Raw genomic sequence first — 19142 nt, 5'->3', positions numbered from 1 at the left:
AATTTTACGTTATTGTTCATTCTCATCTCTTAGTTTGTCATCTAACATTGCATTAGCTCTAACTGTGCCGCCATTTGTGAAGCAACGGTTTTATTGGTGCTACTACTAATTTTTCAGACAAATTTTCCATTTCTAGACACCTTATCCTGAAGTGTTGCTAAACTTGAGTTCAGCAACTTCTGAAAAACTGCTATTTGGCCCTCCCCATATGGTTTCAAAGCGCTGAAGGGAAAATTACAATTTGCACGGTGCTTCCTTTAGCTTGTCACTTCTGGATATGTGATTTATCAAAAGTATTTTTTCTTCCACCAGTTGCAAATCTATCCAACTAGTCTGTATAGAAAAATAAATTGCAAGAATACAGTCAGAAAATGACCAGCATTTAAGATTGCGTTAATTTATCATGCAAATTGTTAAGCTAATGGTGATATTACAGAGAAAAGAAACAATGGCCAACGCCAATTTGTCAGAAGCTGCAGCTGTTCAGCTAAAACTAGGAGTGGCAACTGTATCAGTAGCTGACGATTTTTTATGTAATAATTAAAAAAATCTTTTATCCCACCAGAAAATTTTATTGTCCGCTACACAACAATTAGGAAAGTGCCAGTTTACATAGTGACTTCAACAGTTTTTCAAAATTTAGATATTAAAAAATAAAATTAGGTTTTCGATTTCGGCAAATAAAAAGTGGGCACAGTACAAAAAGCAGGGACACTACGCAAAAGCGCACTTTAAAAACTGAAAATTTATAAACGCATCAAGAAAACAACCAATCAACGATAGGTAACCTAGGTTACCCATTCATTAAAATTTTATTTAAAAGGTGAAGTTATCTGAAAAAAGTAATATTTTTATTTAACTATAAATAGGTTAACAGATCAAATAACTTTAAGACAAAAATATATCATGAAATTAAACCTGCGTATACTGTATACTTACAGTATGAAACTTCGTTTAAAAGTATATGTATGTTTTGTATTACGGGAATCGTATAATATTTGAATTATATATTTTGAGAAATGATAGATGCTGCGCATACTTCTTTGTATAACACAGTTTTCCGATCTCTCAAAAGAACTCATGATATGTTTGGCGTTGAAACTGGTCGTCCTCAACCATATGGAAAAACAGGGTAATTTTTTTTAATCGTGAATTGAAGGAATGTTTCTATAATTATTAAAAATTATCGTTAATTTTGTGTTTTAAGCATGGGAAAAAAATTATTTTAATTTTTTGATTTTATTTTTCTACAAGAATTTGCTTGTTATTCTGTAGATATTGTTGTTGATTCTCACATTTTAAAAATTACTCCGAAATGTCTAATATTGAAAATGTGCGTTTATTACGATAATTATACTTGTAGCTTGAGCCACATTTTTGAAAAGTGAATTAATTTTAATGATACAGTATTAGGTGTTGTTCATTTTAAATATTTTTCTGTGCTCTATGTATTTTTTTTATTGTTTATATGTAAAATATAATCATTAATGATAGTGATAATTATTGTTGGTGAATGTAATTATGGTTGTCTAAAGGTAATTTTTTGGAAATTGTAAATGAAAATATAATTTTTGAAGATCATACGTTTAAAGAATATTTGTATTTTTGAAATGGCATTTTAAGTAATGTAATTAATAATGTTATAATGTAAAATTGTAAAAATTTTAACTAATTTTATAATTTATGAAATAGTTATTTTTAAATAATGTAAAATAAATGAATTAATTTATTAGAATAGTTATTGATAGTAAATTTCTTAATATGTAGTGCTCCATTGTTGATGTCATTAAAACTGAAGCATGAATATGGACACGTGATCAACAGTATTAAAGTGGCGAAAAAAGTGGAAGAGTACAAGAAGATGGCCCTTCCGTTGCCACCTCAATCCAAGGAATTATTATTCGATACGCCTGAACGAGGTGGCGATGGCATGCTGATGATAACCGCTGGTCCCGCAGAAGCGACTAAATATTCTAGGTAAAAATTCCTTTTGGGACATATTTTCTGTCTGAAAAATAGAACCTTTGCAGCAGCAGTATCAATGGTTTGTCAAAAGCAAACTGGAATGAGATTGCAAAAGCACACACTTTTTCTGGCGCATCTTCAGACGCAGTTTCTCTTTTACCTCAGAAAGCACCAGTTGCAGTGAAACCTATCTGGCACCCTCCATGGAAGTTGTACAGAGTTATCAGTGGTCACACTGGTTGGGTAAGGTCTATTGATGTAGAACCTGGAAATGAATGGTTTTGTACTGGAGGCGCTGATCGAATAATTAAAGTTAGTATTTTTTTTCTTTTTATTTGATTGGCAGTTATTTTTATTTTGATTTTGTATTTTTGAAAGATATGGGATTTAGCGTCTGGTCGATTGAAACTATCTCTGACTGGACATATATCCACAGTTCGTGCAGTGAAGGTTTCTGTTAGGCAGCCGTATTTATTTTCAGCTGGCGAAGACAAGCAAGTGAAATGCTGGGATTTAGAATACAATAAGGTGTAGTATTTGGTAAAGGTTGCATTTTTGTTATGTGAATCAGTTTTTGATATAGGTTGTTCGTCATTATCATGGCCATTTGAGTGCTGTTTACGATCTGGCATTACACCCATCAATCGATGTTCTTGTTACTGTCAGCAGAGATGCCACTTGTCGTGTAATTTAATCATATTTTGCACTGTTTGATTGTTTGTTTGTTTGTTTGTTGAAACTAATTTTATATATAGGTTTGGGATATGCGCACTAAAGCTCAAGTACATTGCCTGACTGGACATACGAATACTGTGGCATGCGTTGTTTGCCAAAGTGCAGAACCTCAGGTTTGAATGGAAATTTGCTATTGCATTTTTATAAATTTAAATTTATGTATTTATTTTTTTTAATTAAGGTTATTACTGGTTCACATGATTCGACGATTCGACTATGGGATTTGGCTGGCGGTCGAAGTATGTGCACTTTGACTAATCACAAGAAAAGTGTTCGTGCTTTGGCATTGCATCCACGACTTTATATGTTTGCCAGCGCGTCACCGGACAATATTAAACAATGGAAATGTCCAAATGGAGAATTTATACAAAATTTGAGCGGCCATAGTGCCATCGTGAATGCTTTGGCAGTAAATGAAGATAGCGTCCTAGTTTCTGGCGGTATGTATATATGATTTTTATTGCTAATTGATATGTTTATTTATTGGTAATTTAGGTGACAATGGTTCGATGTACTTTTGGGATTGGAAAAGTGGAATTTGCTTTCAAAAGTATCAGACTAAGCCTCAGCCTGGTAGCATTGATTCAGAGGCAGGCATATTTGCGTTGTGCTTTGATCAGAGTGGTTCTCGACTTATTACTGGAGAGGCAGACAAGACGATCAAAATGTTCAAAGAAGACGAAACTGCGGTATTTATGGCATTATTTATTGTTTGCTTGTTTTATTTGTTCTATTTTAATTTTCAGACCGAAGAGTCACATCCAATTTTATGGCGACCTGATGTGCTGAAACGGAAACAATTTTACTGAAATAACTTCATTAATTTATGTATGCTTTCTGTGTGAAGTATGAAAATTATTAAAATAGTGTGAATGCATTTGTATTTCTTTTTGATAGTTTTTTGTCACCGATATTTATATAGTCAGCCAGCGGTGGGTATGTTTGTTTCTAAGGCGTTTGCTGAGCAAGAACTCGAAGTTGTTGAGATTCACGATCCACGGTTTGAATGTTCTGATGAGTGGAATCACAAGTTGAGCACAGCATTGTTGACCATTCTTGGCCGAAATCTTTGAACACGTCCAGCACCAAACGCATAGCATTCTTCAGCGCATCCGGCACCTGTTTGCGCAGTATAATATCGACAACCGTATCTCTGAAACATATCCCGTGGAAGGATGTAATAATTAGATTCGATTTGATTTGATTATTGGTCGATCAATCAATCGACTTTTGTTTGCTCGTGTTTCTCACTTGAACACTTTTTTCATATTTTCCATTTTTTGTTCAGGAAACGGGACACCGACCATTGCATGACATTGGCGGAATTTTTCCTCAATTTTCCCTTTCAAAATGCCATCCCTGAGTGCGGTTGTTTGTTGCTCTTTGAAAACACCTCGTGCACCTTTCACCGCTTGGTCTAAGCAAACGCATATCGCTTTCATAACATCGTCCAACCGTTGTGAACAATATGGATTGGTCACAGTTCTAGAAAATATTAAAATAGAAATTATCCATGAAATGATGTTGTTGTTGTTGTTTATCAATTTCATGTAAAACGTTGCATGTGTATATGTATATATATGAAATATTCAACTGAGTTTTGCAAATCTGGCGAGTTTGGCACAAATCTGTTGTAGTGTGGACAGCTTTGGACGCTTGGAGGCAGTCGACCAACTTTGACGTTTGGCCTGACCTCTTCTGCTTGCATTCGTGCAGCTTCATGCGAACCATCATCCGGTTTAAAATGACCTGCTTGCTGAAAAACACGGTTACGTCACAGGAGTGGTGAGAAATTAACCGGATGCGTTGGGAAGATTTCATTTTTACATTTGCTCAAAGTCGACGTCGACATCCAGTTGCATTTTTGGAAAGTGAAAATCCCGAATCGTATCCGGACCGACGCTGTGGGCGCAACGTTCCAAACCGTTCAACGTGACCGTGACGAAATGGTCGATCATGCAGTTTCTCACTTTGGGATTCACTCCTTCGATGAAGCCGAGCAGCTTGCTCAGACGATCCTGCCAAAGGGGGTCTTGGACGAAATACTTCACGCTAGCTTGGCCGAAATTCGGCGACGGACAAGAGATGCTTTGAAAATAAAACAAAAATATTCATTTTGAACAACAATAACGCCGTTGCTAACGAACGACGAATGAAATTTGAATTGATTATGCAAATTTTATACTGAACTCACGGGATATATATATATATTTTTTTTTGTATTATGAATCGAATTAATTTTTAAATAACAGAACTAACTGATTTTTCTCTTGTTTTTCATCTTTACCTGGAAAAGCAGCGGATAAGTTTTGTCTGTGTTGATGTTGAAAGCTCATTTTTGATCAAATTCAATTCTGATGAAATTTTCAAATTCAAACATTGGACAAATTTTCCAAACTCCGGATCACAAACGTGACCTCCGGCAGCACGTCGTAAAAGCATCTGAAAGAAATATTGAACAAGTTCAAGTTGATTTTTTCATATTTGTTTGCTTTTAGAAAGCAGTGAAATTGGAATTTTAAATTTGCATATGCAATAAAATATCTTTTCAAATTCATTATTCGAATTTGCTTTGTTTCAAATGAACTGGACAATTTCGTGTGTTGTTTTATTCACGTTTACACTTTTCATTGCTAAACCGCGCTAATAATTTTCGAAAATTTATTCATAGAAAAATACAACACTGGGATAGATAAGATTTAATAAAACTAAACTCGGACAGTTTTAATGTGAAAATTGAATTTTCTGATCAGTAAAAAGCGACAAACAACTGATAGTTATCATCTCAAAGATTAAAATTATAGATTGCCTATTCGTGTAAAGAATGGAATTCTCTAGCTACACTTTTCCACGAGATTTCATTTGTTCATGTTGACATCTCAATCATTTTTCTCAGTCACATTATAACACGAACTTTGACATCTTTACATTAATTGATGAAAATTATTTATTTTATTTATAAATGAAATTATAACTGGTCACATTATTAGATGTGCAAATAAGGTTTGTTGATTTCTACTTTTGCTTTGAATAAATTCCCCTAGCAGCTTGAAACTAGTCGCACGAGCAGGAAATAATTTTTTAATAGGAAAAATTTTTTTCTTCTTTTTCAAGTATACTTTCAAGAACTTCAATGTTAATTTATCACAACGTCATTGTTGGGATACAATAAAATTTTCTCTGCTAATGAACTCTTTTAGCTGAACAAAAATTCATTATCCACACACAAATACTGCAGAGAAATTTTCAATTTACACATTTATATACGTTTATCAATCAATCTCTTACAAATTTGATCTTATCTGTTGAAAAGTTTATCGGCTAAAATGTTGCAAGATTTTTATTTATTATTACCAACGCATAATTGAAATGCGTACAGATTGCCAGATTTTGACATATTTCTTTTCCCAAATTTTAGAGAAAAATTTGTAGAAAACTATCCACGCATTTTCATTATTAAAAAATTAGCATATATGCAATGTGATATACATGCATGCATGCTTTAAAAAGAAAAAGCATCACTTACTAAATTCAAGCAGAGGAAAACAAACTTTGGCCATTTGAACTGCATGCTGACTGTCCGTATTCTGATTATTGAGATTTGATTTGATAAGTTGAGGATTTGGAAAAATTAGATGATGCTGAATGTGAACAGTGATGAAAATTGCTCAAAGAGAGAAGACAATTATTGGCTGCATATTGAAGTTAAAGAATAGTGTAGACCGTTCTCCTTTGTCCTGAATTGTTCACCTACATTCTGCTAATTTGGACCAGTTACTTATCAGCATTTTTCATGTCGGGCTCATCTACACAGATTCAGATTGAAATTGAAAAATAATATCAAAAAACTTTCCTCTTAATTGATTAATAGGAGCAAGTAATTTTTTTTATAAGAAAATGGCCTTTGTGTAAACATGCAGTTGACAGATATTTTTCTTATTTATTATTTTTGGTAAATTTTGTTCCTGTTTCATTTCACTTTCTAAAAATTATTCTATATATTTAATTTTTAAGAAAACTATCAAACAGTTTCTAAATATAATTGAAATTTATCAATGCATTCTATTTAGTTATTCTTTTTCCTTTAACAATATTGCAGCATTATTGCTGTTATGATATAAATATAATAAACTGATTCTTCGCTTAGTAAAATTATGCAAATGAACTGTTTCTATTAAAACACTGTTTGATGCATTGCTTCATGGTATTGGAAATAAAAATATTGTTAGAAAAATTTTGATCTTACTCAATAAAAGTAATATGTTATTTAAAAAAATAGTAATAGCATATTTAAAATCAATGCATAACAGTTGAACCATTCACTATGAACGAGAATGAAAAGGAAGAACAACAATTCGACACTATTTCCTCTCATATGAAAAGAGTTTTATTGTGGCATTATCACTCTAACAATATTACTTATGCTTTAATAAAATCTAATGATTATTTCACAGCGCTTTTATTTCATGATATACATAATTCATTCATGTTTCATTATGCGCTTAGTATGAAGCGCAAAGATTCAATTTAAAATTTAATGCATACTTTCAGCAGTGCAAAAATGCTTCGCATAGACCATTGTCTCGCTATGAGAACATCTTTTTAAAGTACTATCCCATCTTTATGCTATTATTGCATTATTTATTGAAATTTATTTTAAAACAATCCACAAAAGACAGTAACATGTAGCAACTTCTTCATTGTTAACCACAAAACAATCCAACTCAGTTCCTAACCCAGATTATTATAGTTTCTATTAATTCATCTCAATTTTTCCAATTATTTTTTGTATGTGCATTCGCTATGGCATTAAATGTGGCATTTATCACTCGTGTTTGCATGGAAAGTTTTATGGAAAACAGCATAAAATATATAAACAATACGCATTATAAACTGACCATAGCATTCAATATTTTTCATTTCACTTGCTTACACGAATAAAATTAGAACTTTCAAAATATACGAATAGAACCAGTAATGCAAAAAATTAAAATGAGAAAAAGCTATTTGAAAGTGTTCTAATAATACAATGCTTATTACATAGACACAAGAATGAAATATTTCAGTAGAATGTACGATAAAGACCTTTCGTAACTCTTGCGTTTCATCTTTAAAATACTTAATTTAAATGCATTTTTATTCTATTTTCTCTTCTGTAGCTATTTAAAACGCAAAATAAGTTGTTCAAGGAAGTTTATAATATGTAATTATAGATTCATTTTATCAGATGCATCATTAATAAAAATTTCAATAATAGTTTATTCTTAAAAGTTTTAATAAACAATTTTAAATTAATTTAAAGTAAAATCAATGCTTAATTTATATTCTCTATTGAAAAATGCATCTCCACTGCAAGTTTCAAAATAAGTCTTGAGCATACTTACTTACTGTAACTGCCAATATAGTGACAAAATGCTTCTTCAAAATATTTAATTCATAGGGTTATGCCATAAAATTGTTTTAAAGAAACAGAAAAAGCAGGTTTGCTTATTCATGTAGAATAGTTAATTTGTAAAGCTAATAACTTCAGTAGAGAAACAAACCTTGAAAATGCTGTCAATTTTAAAACTGTTTATGCATTTGAATGAATTGTTAGATATTAATTTTTTGAAACGTAAAAAAGGAATCACAAGTTTGACATTATAATTGTCTTATTATTATTGACAAAAATTTGTTGTTTGAATGAATGCATCTTAGTCGTGTTTATTAAATGAATTTGGAATGTCATTTTCGTTTTATTTTTGAAAAAAGAGTCAGACGGGTGCATTTTTCGAATGCATGCTTAGAAATAAGTGAATATGTCAGTGAATGAAGATTGCTGAGGTAGCTTTTTGATTTAGAGATGAGTCGAGCGGCTAGTGCTGTTCGCAAGTTGATGAAAAAAAAAGAACGCCCCAAAGTGGTCCATGGTGCGTTGTTGAAGACCACCATACCCGCAGGAATGGCTTCTGCTGCTCCTCCACTGGGACCGCAGCTTGGAGAACGCGGCCTGAATGCCGCTCAGTTTGCCAAAGATTTCAACAAAAAGACGGAACATATCGTAGAAGGCGTTCCAATTCCAACCCGAGTGCACATCAAGCCGGACCGAACTTATGAAATTGAACTTTGTGCCCCGCCCATTCCTTGGCTGTTGAAACAAGCGGCTGGCATTACCAAAGGTGGATTCGGTAAATCCGATACAGCCGGCATGGTCACTTTGAAGCATGTTTATGAAATTGCAAAAGTGAAACAACAAGAACCAGTCTACTTGGGCGTGCCTTTACGCCAGATGTGCCAGACAGTTATGTATTATGCCCAGAGTTGTAAAATTAAAGTTGTCAGAGATATTGATCCAGTGGAATACCATGAATTTTTGAAAAAACGGGAAGAATTAGTGATCAAAGAAATGGAAGAATTGCAAAGCAAACGCCAAGCGAAAATGTTACGCACCACTTGAATAAAAGTTGCATAATTTTTATCTGCAGTGAATTTGCATATCTTTGTAGTGTGATCTCAGTAGTGATACATTGTTTCTGTGTTATTTTACTTTTCCATTTGCGTTGTATTTTCATTTATTATTATTTTCATTTTGAAGTTACCGTTTTTTTTCAAATATTGAAATGGACAACGGTGAGATTTTTTGTTTTGTGAATATTATTTCTTCATTACTTTTTTCTTTCCTTTCTCAGGTAGTATGCTAACGAGAATTTTCAAAATGCGTAGCCAACAAAACATTCGGCGTGTTGAGGATAGTAAGTAGATTGATGTAAAACATTTCTTTTTTCCAATAATCAGCAATTCCCTTCTTACTATTTATTACCATTTCCAAACAGTTGATTAAATTACCCTCGTCGTAGGGTCGCATGTTTCATAGATACAGTACGAAATTTAAATTAAGTTGCACAACTATTTTCAATTTGACAGTGGTAAAATGTGAACTATTGACAGCATGTTCACTTTATTTTCACTCACAATAAGCAGATTAGTTGTTGTAGTGTTCTGTTTTTTCGCTTCTTGAGGAAAAGGAACAAATTGTGAAAATTTGCACTCGAGTCAAAATTCGAAATTTTTCCCGGTCAGAAAATTTCCCGAAATTGAAGTGCCGAAAAAGCCAACTACAACCACATGGCCTAGGTGCTATTCAAACGGTCCCATGCGTCCGTTGAGTGATAACATTCCACAACATCCGGAATTGTCGTTCCACACCAAACAAGCCAACGTTGCACAAGATGCGTCGGCTTTGCAACTTGCGCACGAGTACTGTTTTTTTTGTATTTTGGATCCTTCACAGCTCAGATATTTCTGTTTTTCTTTCTTTTATTCAAGCAAGCAAGCAAAGCTTGCAGAATTTGCAAGCATGGGTCGCCAGTGTGGCACCGGTGGTCGTGGTCAGCTGCCGGCTGGTCAACTCACGATGGAACAGTTCTGTTCCGTTGGTCCGGGGATGTCCGGCGGATGTTGGGCGCCGGCCGAAAAGCGTTCACGTCCAGCGAACGTTAGCGGCGGAATCCATTGCGCCACCGCCCGTTCCTCGGCCCGTCAGTTGACGTTGAATGCGACAATACGCGACGTGTTCGAATGGCATCGCTATCAAAATCACCATCTTGGCCTTCTGTTCGACATCTATGCTGTACTGGAATCGGAACCATTGTTGAACAAATTCGGCGGCTATCAGTTCGATCTGCGCGACCAAACAGGCATCCTCCCAGCGACCTACTATCCAATTGTATATATATATGTGAATATAAATTTGATTTTATAAATTTAAATTTTTTTTGATTTAAAATTTAGGACGGTGAAATGATCAAAGCCAAAATGGGTGACTGGCTGCGCGTCACAGGCGTGGTCCGTTTCTGGGGTTTTCAGGCTACGTTTGTCAAGCATGCCGAGCAGAATTTTTTGAAAGGTTTGCGAGAGAAAATTGCTGCCAGCAAACGATCACTTTTTTACAGAATCGAGGAGAATTATTAATTCATTTCGATACGTTGCTGCTTTTCATTATCATTTTTGTTTAATTCAATTTGTTCTCTTTTGTTGTTCTCGTTCATTTTTCATTAATAAAAGTAATTATTACTATTTGACAAGTATATAAGGCGTTCGTATGTTTTTTTGGTTAAAACAGCATGTCACAGCTTACATTACTAGACGAGAAAGAATTTTTTATGGAAATGAGAGAGAAAAAAAGGTAGAGAAAATAGTCATCCTCTTGTTGCTTTATAGCGTGCTCAACTGACGTGAAGTCAATATCAAACTAAAGTAAAATTTGTTTTAAAGAAAATAGAATTCTTCAAATAATCGCCACGATGAAAATGCACACGTTTTATTGTAAACAGTTTTGGCATGAACCGTCGTTGTCATCGTCGTCGTCTGTACAGTACTCTGTACAGTATTCATGTACAAAAAAAAGAATGCATGTACCAACGTGCCGGCAAGTGAAGCCGACCCGCAACTATAACTGGGTATGCAGAGACACGCGGGATGGACAGAAGGAAAATGGATCACGGGATTTTTGTTTCTTATATTTTTTGCTAACCGTTTTTCCTCTTCTCCTCTTCAACAAAACAAATGAAGAAGCAGGAGAAGGAGTAGAAGAAAAATAAAAAAAACGAAAAACTCTTCATCATCACATGACCGAACAACAGTGGCAACAGAGCCTTGATTTGGACTTTTTCAGGTTATCTGCAATGCAAAAATAGATAAATAGATAGATAGATATTTCACAAAACTGAAAGCTGCAAATTCATAAGGGGCACTGTTTTCATTATTATACCTTGCGAATTCGGTTCCGGCAAAGTCTTTCTGGCCACCAAATGCATCACGGTCGTCTTACCAATTGGAAGACTAAGTGCTAAACCAAAAGAAAAAAACAAATAAATGATTTAAAAATCTTTCCTTCTGCTTTCCTTCGTTTTTTAGAGGAAGGAAAAATCAAAATTGGATTAGATCTTTTTGAATGCATGACGTCAATGCAGAACATTTAAAACAAAAAAATAGCCCACTCGAAAAGTGTTAGCAGTTGTGCTTTGAAATTTTTAAAAAACACTCAGAGAAGCTTCTTTCAAAAGCAAGAGCAGTATAACAATGATAACTGCCAAAAAAATTTTAATTATTTTTTTTCCTATCTTCGTACGATTGATTGATCAGTAATTCATTCAAAAAAAAATTTAACACACGAACTTCCTTTCTGACCCAAGAGAAGTGCAAATGCATTTTTTCATTTCAACTGTTTATTTTATTGACATTCTTAAAATAAGAAAAAACAAATTAAATTGCTTTTGATAAAAATCAATTCAACATTATTCTACTTGAGAAAGTACCTTATTTATTTTTTTCTATTCAAATTTACCGTAATACCGTAAGTGGGTAAGGAGGTGGTGATGTTTTAGAAGCAGCAACAGAATAATAACAATAATAATAATGTTTTACAGCAGACGTTTTAAAAAGTTTGTAATTTTTTTGAATAAAAATTAACCATGCAGAACAACAACGACGGCAATATTGGTAGATTGCAAGTTTTATACTCGATGATTACCTATTCAAAAAACAAATGCTATTATTATCACAGTATTCTTATATTGAAATTCACTTTTTGAAAAAAAAATTGACAAATATTCCAATTTAATTTGACATTTAAACACAAAAGAAGAATATGAAGAAGATACATATATATATATATCAATAAAAATTTTCATCATTAACCCAACTGCCCATGATTATGAACAGCTAAATACTTCATACTATTAGCTATTGTTGAATAAGAAGAAAAACATTAGCGCGTAAACTGTTTTCATTCAAATATTAACAATAATAACCCATTGATTGGTTCTTTTCTCCATCAATTTCAATTCCGAATTGGATTTTTAATAATTTATTTTAAAGATTATATTTTGATTGAAAAAGAAAAAACAAACAGAGATTAATTAGTAAGAGGTATAAGAACAAGAATGAAAGTATAAGTTACAAAAATGAACAAAAAACACAACGTTGATCTCGTGAAGAGGAATTATAATAAAACGACGTGAAATTTCAAAAGAAAAAAGAGAACAGATGAAAGCTTTTATTGTTGCTGTCTGAAGTTATGGTGGATTGTCTGATGACAGAACAGCATGCTTTGTTGGCCCGAATGTTCAGTTCAGGCTGGTGGTGAGAATAAATCAAACTACATATACAGCAAACAGAAAAACTAGGCATCAGGCCAAGCGGATGCTTTGAATGACCGAGTGAATGAAATAAAATTGGAACAACGTTTGTCAGCGTGTATTTATTATATTTATTTCATATTGTCTCAGCAAAAACGGAAATGAGAAAAGCTAACCGAGCTAGCAACTAGTATCCAGAAGCATCACAAGCAACAACAACAACAACAACAACAGTAGAGTTTATGATAGCAGTGGAGCTAAATCTAAAACATCATGACGCGTCGAACAGCCATGACAAGCTATTAACTAGCCAGCCAATATTATAACGATCAATTTTTACGACTGCCCAATTGAACTACTCACTAACTAACTAACTAGCCAACCAACCAAACTCTATTCAATGAGCAAAATGCCATATTTTATTCAACTTATTAAAATTTATTCCATATTTTTTGTTTTTTGTATTTCTATTTTATTTATTACTACTATTACTATTAGTGAAATACAAGTGTACTACGACTGATTTTGAAAACTTGGGATTCTTGAAGAACTAAGAATAAGAATAATAATAAATAATAATAATCCAATGTAGATGTCAGATTTATCAACTGATTGATTACTGAAACTTAAACTGATTAACGAAAGCTCGATGAAATAATAAAATAAAGTTGAATAATCATAATCATTGGAGCTGTTCATACCCAAGGATGCTTTTCACAAGCAATCTGGGGATGAAGCATATAGAAGAAAAAAAAGAAAGTAACAACGCCCGACCACGAGAACATAAAACATCAGCCGCAGCAGCTTGGTTGCTTTGCTTGTTGCGACCAAGATGGTGGCAATGATGATTGGTCACGGTCGGATGGTTCAGGTCCTTTTGTTTGCAAGACGAACAACGGGCCAAGTGATAAGAGAAGCACAGCTGCTTTTGCTTGCTTTCCGTCTGCATCCCACATGTGGTACGTTGCTGGTGACCTGAACGCTTCAAGGTCAACAATACATCCCTCACAGTAGCATTCACACGGGCAGAAAAGCAGAAGCAACAACAGAATAATAATAATATAAAAACATCCTCTAAGGTTTATAATTTCTTTTCGATTCACATTCAGGGGGCAAACAGAGTTCATCATCATATCGTCAATGACCGAACAACCTCAATAATTTCCTATGCTTTTTGAAAAAAAATTAATATCTAGAAAATATTAAATTGAAATTTCATCAAGAAAAAAATATTCCAAATCAACTTGAAACAACGAACAACATTAGCTTGATTGATTTTCCTACGGTTTCTTACCACAATGGAACAGATATGAAAATTTTAAAGAAAACAACAACAAAAACAAAAATGAGAAAATTTTTTTAATAACAAAATAAAAATAATATATATTCTTGTCAAAGCTGAACAACTAGTAGCAGTTGTTCAGCGACTTGAAAGTGACATTACACGTTTGAAACCAACTGATGAAAAAACAATATAATAATTGTTCGACAATATATATAGTGGAAAATATACACATCATAAGCATACATATATAGATTAATCATCTCAACTGCTGTGTAACTTGATCGTTGAAACGAAAAACATTAAATCATGATAAATCGACAAACTTGATTCGATAAAACTGAACAACAACAACAACACCTCAATTTATCCCATCCTGAAGCTGTAAAAATTGGAATTTTCTTTTTTTTATGTAATAATAATAATAATCATAATTAATTATATTAACCGAATCCAAAAACTGATCGATCAGTTAGTTGTACAATGAGAAAAATTTAAACGAAAAACCCGACACCCGTCGTCTTTTAGTTGAAAGATGAAAATCGATCGAAAGCATAAAAAAGTAACTAACAACATGCAAAATATATGACGACAACTTAAAACCCGCAAGCAAGTGCGTCTGTGTGTGTGTGTGTGCAAGCGCACACCAAATTTACAACCGCCTCCTCTTCTCAAATGAGACGCCATTATTATTATTATTATTATTCAAAAATACTTGAAGCTCTCACAGGAAAAAGAGGAAGTGAGGCAACGAAAAAAAATGGAAAACAATTTTAATATACCACTACTTGTGCATTTTGAAAACCATTGAAAAACCAATATACAAAGCGAAGAAGAATTGCATTTATGAAAAAAAACATTTTTTTTCTTTCAAATAAAATATCACTAATAACAATCATAGATGACCATTTTTTGATTTTTCTGGACAACAAAATTAGAAACCAAAAAAAAGCTGCTCGAACTATTAGAACTCACCTCTCAAAGTGACGTTTCCATGGAGAAATCGACCGTGGTAAATTAACTTCAGCAACGATGCCGACTGTACACGTTCCTCTTCCCAATCTGAAATTTACCCTTTCACGTGGAGAATAAATCAGATGGAATTATTATCCAAATTGATAACAATGAAAAAAATTTTAAACCATACCATCGGGCCAATGGTCAAAAACATACTGGGCAACATCGGAAGCAGAAAAAGATGAATCGAACAAAAAATCACAAGTCTTTCCGCAAACAAGAATAAGCCGGAGATTGATCTGTAACAAAAAAAATACTGCTTCAAATAATAATAATAATATTCAAAAATTACACCAGAAAACTTGGTCCATCATTTCGCACAGCTGTCAAATGATTCAAAGATATGCAGGTATTAAAATCAAACTACCATTTCAGGCAAATTCTATTCCAAACAACAACAACAACAACAACGATAACAACCAAAATTAAGGCAATTTAAGAAAATACCCTTCTCAAAAGAAGACTGACTGTCAATTAAACATGCAAACAGCAAAGTTGAGTTGACAAAAACCGCTGACGTACGACCAATCAAGCCATACGGTCAGGCCACTGGAAACAGCTGTTTCTAGTCAAAGTAACAGATAACCGGTAAATTTAAACGATAAAATTCAAATTGCGTTTGATTAGCATTTGAAAAATCCTATCCACAGACGGAAGCTACTACTAGCCGGGTGACATCTTCAAGCACGATGTCGTTCACTCAAAAGCAGCAGTACTTTTTCATATAATATATTGGGATAATCTGATTTAGAAAAAAATAAGATTTCAGTGTGCTCAGCAGAGACAGACATGTGCCTTCCATACTGAGCTGAATAAAGTGAAATTGAAAAAAAATTTCCTTTTTTTTTCTTAAATACTACTCGATCACTGACAGACGACTATTCAGTGAGGAAATGTGATTTTAAAAATAACCAAACAAAAGTGAAATAAATTCAAACACACATTGGTGTTCATACACTGACAGATGTATAAAGAAATTGCTCGAAGAGTATTAAAAATGGAACAACAGAAACAAAAGTGATCACCTTATCATCGGGCAGAGTTCGGCTCATGATGATCCGGGTGGCAAGTGAAGATGAACAGCAGAAAATTCTTAAAGTAAATAACACTGCCTTACAGCTCCATCTGTCACGAACAATGATGGCACAGGCAACCCAATCAGGGCATGGGCAAAGCAAACCAAGCACCACTCAGGGCACTGACTTAGTTAGATCAATGCCTAAAATATAGTAAGAATTTGCTGATGTTCAAGTACTATAAAATTAAATTACAGTACTTGATCATTTTTTTAGAACTTTACTTTTTTTTCACTGCTTTTCTTCTTTGACAAATCACAATCGTGTGCAGTGGTACACTGGACAGTTGTATATTTTAGTCTTTTGGATTGACAATGAGAAAAACGAATACAATTCGACTGCAAAATATCACTGTGACGAGTTTTTATTATCAATATAAAACGAGTTGACGTTGAAAATGGTTAATTACAATCAATGTGCAACTTTATGAGCAATTTTGTGAACCGATTTTTACGGTTGAGTTTTGGAACTGAAATTAATTTTACTCTTGAACAAGTTGAAAAAATGTTAATGCTTTTTCTTTTTCAAATAAAACTGGATTTAATTATTATATCGTTGAAATGTGACGTGAAGCTTCTTAATTTTGAAAATAACTGGAACGCATATCAATGAATTTAAAAATTTTATGACGCACTGCGAATACTTTTAAAGCGCATAAGTGAATTGTGAAATTTCTGAAAGAAAAAAAAGATTTTTTTTTAATTTTAATTGACAATCAAGTTGGTGAGGTGAAAAATGCGGTGACGTTGTTTCCAACGTTACGCCAACGAAGAACAGACATATAATTTTTATAACATGCGAAGAATATTACAAAAAAAACATCATTTTCGAGCAAATTATTTCCATTTTCACACTTTGAACTGCTTCATAGAAACACGAACATTGTCTCCTCCATCATCATCGATCTAAGGCAACGGTTCGACGAAATTTTCAGGAACCAAACCGGGTTTGCCATTCAACGTACCAACAAGCCATCCCGGTTCTTTGGATTTGCTTACTTTATATGAAAAAACAAAATTAACAAACAATATTAAAATTTCACATTGATATGATTTTTCACAAAAAAATATGCTGTCAAAATCAAACCGTTTGTCAGAATCTGGCCAGGCATGAAGCTCAACTGACAACGACAATCTGCCACACATTCGTACAATGTACGAACACGATTGCTGAAAGAAAAAAAATGGAGAAGAAAAATTCAAATCATTCTTCATATGTATAAGCGCGCAAGCAATTTATTAATATACCTTGCTTGTAAGCCGGAAGAAGAAACTGCTCTTGAAACAGGTGAATGAGGTCGATTAGGAGGGGTTTTGCTAAGAATTGAAAACATACACACACACACATATCATAACCGTATCATCAATGAACGACAAAGTAACTACTTGCTTGAATTAACACGTTTGAAATAATTTCTGTACTTTTGAATAAAATCAAATTTGTCATAAATAAAAAATAACAAAAAAAACTACATGTGTACGCAGATGAAAAATCTATATACTTGGGTATGGTCAATTTTGGATTGAGAAATAATCGTCGTTTTGATGATCTAAAAAATGCTTTTAAAAATAAAGAAAAAAAATAATTCATCACTTCATCATAGTCAACTTACGTGTACGGGCGTGGATATTTGACGCAAGTACGACCTACAATTGTGTATAAAATTAGACCATAATTCAGAATGTCCATTTGTGCACGAAAAAGTTTCATTTCTTGAATATATAAGAGAAAAATTATTTCATTATAGTCAATTTTTCAACGTTGGACATTTGATTGACTGATTGATTCATTGTTCGTTCATGCTATTTCAAAGAATGACAAAATTTCAAATATGAAAATCATACACAACATTTACTGAAAATAAGTTAATCAAGATTCATTGTAAGCCTTTTTGTAATGAAATTAAATTATATATATATCATTGCTGAATTGGATTTATTCATTTTATAACGAACAAAAATTACAACAATGCATTGCAATCAGTGTAGAAAAAGATTCCATTTATCATGCATGCATAATGAACGTTGCAAAAGTTGCGTTTGAATGAAATTATTAATTTTTACAGATATTTCAATTAAATTATTAAAACTTCTCCACTCACTAGCAGAGCCCCTGCTGTTGGCAAAGGAGCTAACATTTTCAAGTTGATCAAGAAATTCTCCAATCGAGCCTGTTCTCGATTCATCAATATTCTCTTCTCCTAAAGAAAGTGAAAATTCATACGAGCGATAATGAAAATTATTAATTGTTAAAATAATATTGCTCTTAGTTCACTTTTTGCTTACCGTTGGAAACAGAGGAAGAAACTGAAGATGATGATACCCTCACGCCGTCATGCGGCAGTACATCATCATTTGTTTGATCTGCAGGAATTTTTGTATCTGCATTTTCAGATGTTTTCAAAATGCTAAATAAATAAAATAAATTTACATAAATGACAACACTGGGTGGATTACCTTTTCGGTGAAAAGGTCCCAGTGCAACAATCAAAGCTTCGTCGAGTGCACGAGTGAGGCGGTTTCGACGGTGGAGATGTTATGAATGTTTTCGGTTCACCTTCAAAAATCTGCAAACATCTCCAATTAGATCAAATTCAATAAATTCACTGCAAATTTTTCCTTCTCTTTGTCAGCTGCACAGCTGTCAAATGGAGAAATTATTTCCCCCATTATTATCCTTAATATTTCACATTTTTTTCCCAACAATCAATCAAATCGAGAATTATTATGATAATTAAATACCAGTTGATCATTTTTCAATGAAAATTAATTACGAATTATTATTTAAATTTTTCTTCCAATTTGTGTTGCTAGAGAAAGCAGAAAAGTTTGCCGTTGTCCAAGAGGAAAAAAAATGCCCTGCATACGATTCAAGAAATATCATTGGATTATCATTAAAAGAAGAAAAAAAGAGTGAAATAAGTACAAAATGAAATTATAATTCAAAAAA

The 19142-nt window shown here is 33.1% G+C and overlaps 5 protein-coding genes across 5 annotated transcripts; 2 read left to right on the top strand and 3 right to left on the bottom strand.

The window, feature by feature from the left end:
• Positions 1-970: 970 nt before the first annotated feature.
• On the top strand, positions 971-3509 carry Tsp_06269 (pleiotropic regulator 1). Its single transcript, XM_003378277.1, has 9 exons — positions 971-1132; positions 1768-1977; positions 2031-2277; positions 2344-2493; positions 2549-2650; positions 2721-2813; positions 2882-3140; positions 3196-3389; positions 3447-3509. The coding sequence occupies exons 1-9, from the start codon at positions 1020-1022 to the stop codon at positions 3507-3509; spliced, it is 1431 nt and encodes a 476-aa protein (XP_003378325.1). The 5' UTR covers positions 971-1019.
• Positions 3510-3648: 139 nt separating this feature from the next.
• On the bottom strand, positions 3649-5142 carry Tsp_06270 (hypothetical protein). The gene is made up of 5 exons (XM_003378276.1): positions 4988-5142; positions 4528-4788; positions 4376-4456; positions 3952-4185; positions 3649-3853 (listed from the first exon to the last, which is right to left on the bottom strand). The coding sequence occupies exons 1-5, from the start codon at positions 5140-5142 to the stop codon at positions 3649-3651; spliced, it is 936 nt and encodes a 311-aa protein (XP_003378324.1).
• Positions 5143-8542: 3400 nt separating this feature from the next.
• Positions 8543-10650, top strand: Tsp_06271 (ribosomal protein L11). Its single transcript, XM_003378275.1, has 5 exons — positions 8543-9120; positions 9275-9309; positions 9369-9431; positions 9780-10417; positions 10546-10650. Exons 1-5 carry the CDS (start codon positions 8543-8545, stop codon positions 10648-10650), a joined length of 1419 nt encoding a protein of 472 aa, XP_003378323.1.
• Positions 10651-11396: 746 nt separating this feature from the next.
• Positions 11397-16302, bottom strand: Tsp_06272 (conserved hypothetical protein). The gene is made up of 4 exons (XM_003378274.1): positions 16143-16302; positions 15248-15356; positions 15076-15162; positions 11397-11527 (listed from the first exon to the last, which is right to left on the bottom strand). The coding sequence occupies exons 1-4, from the start codon at positions 16167-16169 to the stop codon at positions 11397-11399; spliced, it is 354 nt and encodes a 117-aa protein (XP_003378322.1). The 5' UTR covers positions 16170-16302.
• A 796-nt stretch (positions 16303-17098) lies between these two features.
• Positions 17099-18862, bottom strand: Tsp_06273 (putative SH3 domain protein). The gene is made up of 9 exons (XM_003378273.1): positions 18800-18862; positions 18650-18759; positions 18479-18600; positions 18295-18393; positions 17806-17905; positions 17695-17742; positions 17441-17509; positions 17280-17362; positions 17099-17190 (listed from the first exon to the last, which is right to left on the bottom strand). The coding sequence occupies exons 1-9, from the start codon at positions 18860-18862 to the stop codon at positions 17099-17101; spliced, it is 786 nt and encodes a 261-aa protein (XP_003378321.1).
• Positions 18863-19142: the final 280 nt, after the last annotated feature.

The sequence above is a fragment of the Trichinella spiralis genome, assembly GCF_000181795.1.
Source record: "Trichinella spiralis strain ISS 195 chromosome Unknown Scfld4, whole genome shotgun sequence".
Taxonomy (NCBI): Eukaryota; Metazoa; Nematoda; class Enoplea; order Trichinellida; family Trichinellidae; genus Trichinella; species Trichinella spiralis.
Note: the sequence above shows the minus strand (reverse complement) of the source record. Positions and strands in the feature narration are given on the sequence as shown.

Bases quoted from the DNA above. Each gene is read 5' to 3' on its own strand.
- Tsp_06273 (XM_003378273.1), bottom strand. From the start codon at position 18,862: ATGGGGGAAATAATTTCTCCATTTGACAGCTGTGCAGCTGACAAAGAG. The intron at 17,906-18,294 runs GTGAGTGGAGAA...TATATATTCAAG, and splicing joins CAACAGCAGGGGCTCTGCTA to AAATGAAACTTTTTCGTGCA. The intron at 17,510-17,694 runs GTATATAGATTT...TTCAATTCTTAG, and splicing joins CCAAAATTGACCATACCCAA to CAAAACCCCTCCTAATCGAC.
- Tsp_06272 (XM_003378274.1), bottom strand. From the start codon at position 16,169: ATGAGCCGAACTCTGCCCGATGATAAG. The intron at 15,163-15,247 runs GTATGGTTTAAA...GGTAAATTTCAG, and splicing joins TTTTGACCATTGGCCCGATG to ATTGGGAAGAGGAACGTGTA. The intron at 11,528-15,075 runs GTGAGTTCTAAT...CTTTTGGTTTAG, and splicing joins TGGAAACGTCACTTTGAGAG to CACTTAGTCTTCCAATTGGT.
- Tsp_06269 (XM_003378277.1), top strand. From the start codon at position 1,020: ATGATAGATGCTGCGCATACTTCTTTGTATAACACAGTTTTCCGATCT. The intron at 1,133-1,767 runs GTAATTTTTTTT...CTTAATATGTAG, and splicing joins CAACCATATGGAAAAACAGG to TGCTCCATTGTTGATGTCAT. The intron at 2,651-2,720 runs GTAATTTAATCA...TTTTATATATAG, and splicing joins GCAGAGATGCCACTTGTCGT to GTTTGGGATATGCGCACTAA.
- Tsp_06271 (XM_003378275.1), top strand. From the start codon at position 8,543: ATGAGTCGAGCGGCTAGTGCTGTTCGCAAGTTGATGAAAAAAAAAGAA. The intron at 9,121-9,274 runs GTTACGCACCAC...TTCATTTTGAAG, and splicing joins AGCAAACGCCAAGCGAAAAT to TTACCGTTTTTTTTCAAATA. The intron at 9,432-9,779 runs GTAAGTAGATTG...CCGAAATTGAAG, and splicing joins CATTCGGCGTGTTGAGGATA to TGCCGAAAAAGCCAACTACA.
- Tsp_06270 (XM_003378276.1), bottom strand. From the start codon at position 5,142: ATGCTTTTACGACGTGCTGCCGGAGGTCACGTTTGTGATCCGGAGTTT. The intron at 4,457-4,527 runs GTAAAAATGAAA...CGTGTTTTTCAG, and splicing joins GACGTCGACTTTGAGCAAAT to CAAGCAGGTCATTTTAAACC. The intron at 3,854-3,951 runs GTGAGAAACACG...GATATGTTTCAG, and splicing joins AATATGAAAAAAGTGTTCAA to AGATACGGTTGTCGATATTA.